Source organism: Mustela putorius, unplaced genomic scaffold (genome assembly GCF_011764305.1).
Source record: "Mustela putorius furo isolate JIRA1106 unplaced genomic scaffold, ASM1176430v1.1 tig00000127_pilon_pilon_pilon, whole genome shotgun sequence".
Taxonomy (NCBI): Eukaryota; Metazoa; Chordata; class Mammalia; order Carnivora; family Mustelidae; genus Mustela; species Mustela putorius.
The window spans coordinates 1,997,937-2,006,460 of record NW_025421288.1 but is presented as its reverse complement, the minus strand read 5'-3'; the positions used below and the strand labels follow the sequence as shown (position 1 = coordinate 2,006,460).

The 8,524-nt window shown below is 34.8% G+C and overlaps 1 protein-coding gene across 1 annotated transcript; it reads left to right on the top strand.

Moving 5' to 3' along the window:
- The first annotated feature begins 7,316 nt into the window (after positions 1-7,316).
- On the top strand, positions 7,317-8,249 carry LOC101686582 (olfactory receptor 4C11-like). The gene has a single exon (XM_004781920.2). The coding sequence runs from the start codon at positions 7,317-7,319 to the stop codon at positions 8,247-8,249; it is 933 nt and encodes a 310-aa protein (XP_004781977.2).
- Positions 8,250-8,524: the final 275 nt, after the last annotated feature.

Genomic DNA, 8,524 nt, shown 5'->3' with positions numbered 1-8,524 from the left:
TGAGAAATCGGACTACTTCTCCACAACAGAGGTAACGAAGAGCAGAGCTAGAATACTGGAGTTCCTGTAGTTATCATGTTCTGTGATAAGGTCTATAAAACTATAGCAATCCTATCCACAAAGAACTACTAATTTCCCAGAACCTTCAGTAATGAAGATTTGTGCCACTCCAAAATCTAAAGAACCACAAGCAGCTTTGGTATTTGCTGAGGGCACATTAAAACCTGAATGGGTAACAGATGGAAGTAATTATAAATAAACCATGTGGCTGTTACAAAAATGAAGACTGTAATTATTGTATTTACTCCTTGCATTATGAATAGTACTATTTGTATTATGACACTTCTGTGTCTGAATATATATAAAGAAAAAGTCTTTGTTTTCTTCCCTTTCTTATTACCTTTTCATGAAACTGAAGATATATTGATATTCTGCCCTACATTTTAGTATTTTATTTTCCATCATAGTTTTTAACTAACTAAATATCAAGGAGAAACTCAAAATCACCCCAAAACTTTACTTTTTATTATTGTGGATGTTTTAGTGTATTTTTGTTTTTTTACAGGATTGATATATGATGTTAGTTTGTATTATAACCATTTGTAGTGTTTATTGGAGGTTAAGTATGATTTACAGAGATGTGTATCGGTACTACAGGGTAATTAATGGGCTTCCAATGGTTAAATTTATGTGCTAACTTTCATAGACCACAGGGTGCTCAGATAGTGCCTTGATTATTTTTTTCAATTATGACTATGAGATTCTTCTGGATGATAAGAACTTTTGAGTTGGCAGAATGAAATAAGTAGATTGTTCTCACTAATATAGGGTCCTCATCTAATGAAATGAAGGCCTGACCCTTACAAAATGCTAACCTCCCCTGAGTGAAAGGGAATTCTCCTGCCTGAGAGCTTTCAGACTGAACCATTAGCTCTTCTTGTCTGATGACTTGCCCTCTGACACATTAACTTTTCCCTGATTTTACACTAGCCTCCTGCCTATGGACCTGAACTAGGACATCGACTCTTTCTGGTTAACTGAAGTTTATGGTGTTTAGACTCAAAAGGGGACTTATTTTATGCAGATTTTGCACTTGCCAGATTCCATATTCCATATACACAAAAGCAAATTAGTGTGTGTGTGTGTGTGTGTGTGTACAGAGAGATATCAGATCTTCTTGGATCAAGAGACTCAATATCATTCAGATGTCAATAGTATCTGAAACAATATCCATGTTATGCTATCCCTATTAGAAGCTCCAATAATAATTTTTGCAAACATAGAAAAATCAACTGAAAGTTTGATCTTTAATCAAATAAAAATTCTTGTAAAGAAAAATTTGTATGCTCCACATATCCTGATTTAATAATTTTTATAAAGCTATGTAATCAAAACTATGGTCATGGCATTAAGCCAGGAACAGCAAAATGGAATAAACTGCAGAGCCCAGAAATGTACCATCCCTTATATGGTCAACTGAATTTCTTCAAGGGTGCCAACACCATCCAAAAGGAAAGAATAGTGTTTTCAGCAAATAGTTTAGCTAAACTAGATATTCAAAATCTAGTTATGCAAAAGAACACTAGATATGCAAAATAAGGAAGGCAGGGGTGCCTGGGTGACTCAGTGGATTAAGCCTGTGGCTTCCACTCAGGTCATGGTCTCAAGGTCTGGTGATTGAACTGCACATCGGGCTCTCTGCTCAGCAGGTATCCTGCTTCCCCCCTCACTCTCTGCTTGCCTCTCTGCCTACTTGTGATTTCTCCCTCTCTGTCAAATAAATAAAATCTTTTAAAAAAAGAATAAAGGCAGATCCTTAAATTACACTCCAAATAAACTCCAAATGGATCAAAGAATTAAGTATAAGAATAAAACTATAAAATGATTAGAAGGAAAAACTAATGATGTATTTTATCTTGGTTAGCTGAACACAACAACCAAAAAAGAATAAAATATAAATGAAATAAATGATTCAGGACATTAACTTAGGAAAAAATTTCTTGAATATGACACCAAAAAAAAAAAAACAAACAAACACAAGTTACAGAAGAAATGAACACATAATTTAAACTACCTCAAAATTAGAAAAAAGAAAAATTCTATGCATCAAAGGCCACAATCAACAGAATGAAACACAATTCATGGAATTCCTACAACTGAATATCAACAAAAGGTGAATAAACATTTCTCCAAAAATATACATGAGCAATGAGCACCAGGAAAAGATATTCAACATCACTAAACACATTCATGCACACTAAGTCCATAAGAATATAAAAATGTTGAAGCCACTGTGAAAGGCAATAAGACCTTCTTCAGACGTTAACAATAATGACCAAGTGATCCAGCATTTCCACTTCTGGGAATATAGCAAAAGCACTGGAAGTGGGAACTGGGAGGGACATGTGTACCCTCATGTCCATATCAGCATTAATCATGGTAGCCCAAATATGTAAGCAACCCATGTGTCCATCAACGTATGAATAAACAAAATGTGGAAAGCATACAGTGGAATATTACTCAGCATGGAAAAGGAAGAAATTTCTGACCCATGCTCAACACAGATATACTCTGATGACATATTATGTGAAATAAACTGTGTATCATCATGTCTTCTTCAATACCTCCAGACACTGACAGTTTCTCTGAATATCCTTTTGTTGATTTATTTCAGTTATGTTGAAAATACAAGGTTATAATAGTTTCACTTGTGTAATATGATTCTGCAATTCGAGAGCTTACTCAGTGCTCACCACAATAATTCTGTTCAACTTTTCTTGTTTTTGATAAACTTGAAAGTTTTGAGGAGAACTAGTGAGACATTTTATATAAAAACATTTATTTGGGGTTTGATGTTTTATTTAAGTTCAGACTGGGGTTATGGGTTTTTGGGAGAGGAGTCACAGAAGCAAAGTGCCATTTCCATCGCATCATGCCAACGGGTATATACTTTCATTGTGACTCATCATCCTTCAGGTTAACCTTGATCACCTGGTTGATGTAGTGCTTGTCACATTGCTCCTCTGTAAAATTACTTCCCCTGCTGCATTCCACAGTGTGCCTTCTGGAAGGAGTTCACTTGTGTGCAGCCCACAAATAAGAGATGGAGTGTTATCCTATAACCCTTTGAGAGCAGAATACCAACAAATAATTAATAAGAATTTTAATGGAAACTTTCTTTATTATTCCCTATTCATTAGCTATTTATTTAAGTGTTCATATTACTACAAACGTGTGGATTTTTTACACTTTGAGTTATATAAGAATTTGTGTTATTTATTTTGTTGTTCAATTCCTTTCTAGCTCTAGCATTGTGGGCTCTTTCCAGTGGCTCTTGTGTCCCTTTCACATATACTTATCACAGTGTAAGTTACCTGTGTGTGTGTGTGTTATCACATTCTTGCCAGTTCATCTTGTATATTCCCCACCTAAGACCTAGAATCAGCCTTTTGATTAAGAAATCCTAATTATTATTATTATTTTTTTGGATAAAGATATCAGGAACCAAGTTCATGCCACTAGATCATTAGATAATCTTTTTTTTTTTGTATTATTATTCTAGTCAAAACTTGTCATTTATGGCCCACTTAAAAAAAACACTTTAATTGCAAGAAGAGGTCACCTTTCCCCAAAAATCCATTAATACATAGTGAAGATTAAGTTCTTATCACATCTAGCTCATGTGTCTTAATTAAAAGAGAAGGAACACTTTAGGGAATAACCTCCTCAGACTCCTATATTTTGCATCACTCATGTTTAAATACTGCTGTAGGAAAGGCAAAAGACAAATATGTCCCTGTCAAAATTACAAATGAGAGTGGATATGAGAAAGTGTGGAAGAGAATCCTGGGCTGACTTTGTCTTCTGGCATGCAGGTGAGAACCTGAGCCTCAGTGACATCAAAAGAAATCAAACAGAATTTTAGAAGCACTTTTTAAAATTCCCATTGGAGTAAAGTTTCACCAAATTACATTGAGAAGAAAAGAGAATGACTGACCATCCTACCCTTTGCCTAAGCTCTTAACACAACTGTTGAGTTTGTGTTGGGGATTAACTTAGTTGTATTTCATACTCTTGAGAAAATTCATCTGATCTATGTCAAATGTGCACCTAACACCTAAAAAGCATTTGTGGAAGGATAGAAAGTTTAGGGAATTTTCTACAAGTGCTTTGACAATGTAAACTAAGAAGACAGAATAAAAGAAATATTCAGTAGCTCCTGGTGGAGAGAGAGGTAAATAAAAATTGTATCTAGTCCAGTGTTCCAGGATGCTCCATGGAGATGATAATTTTACTTGGGATGTAGTAGGCTTACCTATTCAGTGGTACCAGAGTATTGAAGGACTGAATACTATTGGGTTGTATCAATAGGAGATTCTCTTAATTATTTCATTGACTTTATGAATACTTATTATTAAATATGTACATTTTTTCTAGATGCCTGAATTCAGCAGTGAACAGATAAAGATTACATTCCTTATGTTGCTTGTTTAGAATGAGTGCCACTCATATCTATTCTTATTTGAACTATACAAATCTTTCAGTCTGTATCTTTGTAAGACAGATGATAGGTAATAGATTATAGAAAGATAGATTGATTGATAGATGTATGATAGGTAGATGGATGATAGAAATGTAATAAATTGATAGGTAGAAGTATGGATGAATGGATGGACAGACATTGCTTTATCATACTTAAATGCTAGAATCTAGAGACAAGTTTTCACTCCTGTTTGCTGAAGAGTTGGACAAAAAGCATATTTGGCAAACTCCTGAGAGTGTAGGGGAACAGATAGTGAATGCCAGTGTGGTGGGGGCATGATGTGGTAAAGACCCCTGAGTCCAGAACTGTCTCTACAGTGACTCACCCTCTTACACAGACATTTAAATCTTACTCTAACCCTAGAAATTTTGCTGTTTCTGCAGCCTGTGTCAGAATACAGTTGTTATGTACCAGTAATATGCCAAAGCCAGTAATAAACCATCTACTAAGAGAAGGTCTTTAAGAAGCTTTATTTTTTTGCAGCACCACTATGTCAGATTTTCAACTACCAATGAGAATATTTTCAAAGGTAAGTCATCATCCTAACTTTGATTCCAAGCAAACAATTTCCCCACCCTGAGGCCACTCATATGCTATCTCAATACTCTTGTAAATACAGTTAATTGATATAACTCCTGTGTATGTGTGTTTGTGATATTATTCAGCTGTTAATTCAAATATTACCATCTTCAACAGACAATTCTGAACTCTGCCCCTTTAAAACATATCTTAGAAACCATTGCATATATATCTACTTCCCTTTGTTTGATGATTACATAAAATACCATCCCTGAATCATTTTGCTTCCTTCCAGTGGGCATTGACTTTGTCTCTTACATTTGGTCAATATAGAAAGGATTGCTGTGATGATCTTCCTGCCTACAAGTGAGATTATTGGCAACAAATGCAAACACTAGACCTGTGTCTATGTGACATTGAAATATCATCAATGCTAAAAATCACCCCAAGAGAGATTGTATCCCCTTAAACTCCTCCAAAGAATGTGTGGAATCAATTGTTCCAACATTATTTTCAGAACTATTTGTTAAGAGACGTTTATCAAAACTGTCATTTGTTCTAATGCAATCAATAAAAAAGTAACCTGACCAAAACAAAAACAAAAACAAAAACAAAACAAACAAAAAGCATGTCATTTTTTTTAATCTAAGTGAAAAGATAAATAATTGGATTTGAATGGAATGTATTTTTCTATTAAAGAAATTGATAATCTTTTCATATTATTCCTAATAAGAAGAGTTCCTTTGAGGTCAGTTCTTTTGCCCATTTTTATTTTAACTGTTGTTTTTTTTTTTTTTTTTTTAATTTTTGTGATTTATTTAGAGGGAGAGAACACAAAAGCAGAAAAGGGATATAGGAAGAAGGAGAGATAGAAACTTAAACAGGCTCCATCCCCAGCACAAAACCGAGCATGGGGCTGGATTCCAAAACCCTGAGATCATGACCTGAGTGGAAATAAAGAGTCAAATATTTAACCAACTGAGCTACCCAGACACCATATGGATTGTGTTTTCAGTCTCTGAGATCCTTTTATATTTGAGAAAATTATGCTTTTGTCTGCAGTACAGGTGATGAATAGACTTAAATGCCTTGACACTTACACATTTAATTATTCAATTATATGGAAAATATAAGTGATGAAGACAGAAAAGGATTTTTCCAGTTTGGTATATATATAAATGAATTTTCATTCCTTTCCTGTTTCTATCTTTTACTGTAGTCAGGGCATGGAACTTGCAAGAACATGTGTTCCAAGAATCATATGAAAAAGTTTTAGCTATGATCTGCAGTTTCTTTATCTCATTGTCTAAATCCCTGGTGCTTAAAATAACACGAAATTTGAAACAATATTTTGATTTATGCCAAACGTTCCCTATTTATCCTTTATTTTAGAATCAGTCTCTTTTTGTGCCTTAAGAAAATATGCAGAAAGACCCATCAAAATACTGGATGAAGTGAAGAATTCTACTTTGGACAACATAGGATAATGTAAAAAGTACAAAATGTTATGATAGAAGCTGAATTCACAACTATAAGCAACTATAAATTATAGAGAGTTAAAGTAAAAGGAAATAAATTTAGTCAAGGGAACTGATCAAAATAAACTTAATAATGGACTAAACGAATTGACCAAACATTCACTGCTAAAATATTTCTTATTTCTCTCTTGTCCTTTTTCTCTCTTTCCCTCACCCTGTCTCACTCTCTCTCTCTCATATGTTTCATTAAACAAACAAACAAACAAACAACAAAAAAAAAAATTAAAAGTTTCCATGTCATTTATTGAATGTTTAGAATATTTACTAGAAGATACTTTATAAATATCTACCAAGCTCAAAAAAGTATGAAAGCAATTATGCATATCATGCATGAGTTTTCTCCTTTTTGCAACATTCTACATTAATGGGTCCATGATGTAAAATAACAAAAGATATTCAGCTCATAAAGATACTCTCTTGTAATAAATTCATTAAGTAAATGTTTATTATGTCTGAAGAATTGGGTACTTTCTCATTATTAATATATTTCCTTGTTTCCATAAGCAATCAGCTGAATAGAGTGTGAATAAATATTATGATTCCTGCATTATTCAAGGGAAAACAACACAGAAGATAAGGGATTGCCCACTGGTAAGTGGCCCTTCCATGAACAATCATATGGATTTGACCTCCACATGGAGTATTCATTTCCTAATTTTTCCTTCTCTGCAGATTAATTATTTCTAACCAGCATTTTCTCCAGTTGGCTTGAAATAATGGAGCAAAATAAAACTGTTACTGAGTTCATACTGCTAGGATTGACCCAAGATCCAATGAAAAAGAAGATGGTATTTGTAATATTCTTCATTTTTTATTCCGGAACTGTGGTAGGGAATTTGCTCATTATTGTGACCATCAAGTCCAGCCGCACACTTGGGAGCCCCATGTACTTTTTCCTATTTCATTTGTCCCTTGCTGATTCCTGCTTCTCAACTACAACAGCCCCAAGACTAATTGTGGATTCACTCTCTGCACAAAGAACCATATCTTACCATGAGTGCATGACTCAAGTCTTTGCAATGCATTTCTTTGGCTCCATGGAGGTCTTTGTTCTCATCCTCATGGCTATTGATCGCTATGTGGCTATTTGTAAGCCCTTACATTACCCAACCATCATGAGACGGCAGGTTTGCACAATCCTGATCATTCTTGCATGGGTAGGGGCTTTTATCCATTCCCTTGCTGAGTTAATGCCGGCCTTGAAATTGCCTTTCTGTGGGCCCAATTTGATTAATCATTACTGCTGTGATTTGCAGCCCTTGTTAAAGCTTGCATGCATGGACACTTATATGATCAACATAGAATGGGTGTCTAACAGTGGGAGCATTTGCACAGGCAGTTTTGTGTTTCTGATAATATCATACACTGTCATCTTGCATTCACTGAGAAATCACAGTGCAGAAGGGAGGAGAAAAGCTCTCTCCACCTGTATTACTCATATCATCGTAGTAGTCTTATTCTTTGGTCCATGTGTATTCATATATGCACGCCCCCAGACCACTTTCCCTATGGACAAGATGGTGTCCGTATTTTATACTATTGGGACCCCTTTTCTCAACCCATTCATCTACACACTGAGGAATGCAGAAGTGAAAAATGCCATGAGAAAGCTATGGCATATCACAACTACCTCAGAAAGAAAGAGATGAATTGAGGGTTTTTGTGGATTCTTTAATCTGTACTGATATCAAATATAATAGTGTATATCCTCACTTACCCAACATACTCTATGACAATGCACCTGATTTCCTTAATTTTTACTGTACTTCTGCCCTCAAACTTGTAGCTTCCCTCATAATGCCAACCAGGTTCTTACCTCTCCTGAGAGTTCACTTCTGACATTGTTGATTATGAAATACTCACATTTCAGTCTACACTGTGGTTTGATAAGAAGAAAGATATACACAATGACAACTGTTCAAAC

What these genes read in the sequence shown, in the direction of transcription:
- LOC101686582 (XM_004781920.2), top strand. Translation starts at nt 7,317, where the DNA reads ATGGAGCAAAATAAAACTGTTACTGAGTTCATACTGCTAGGATTGACC.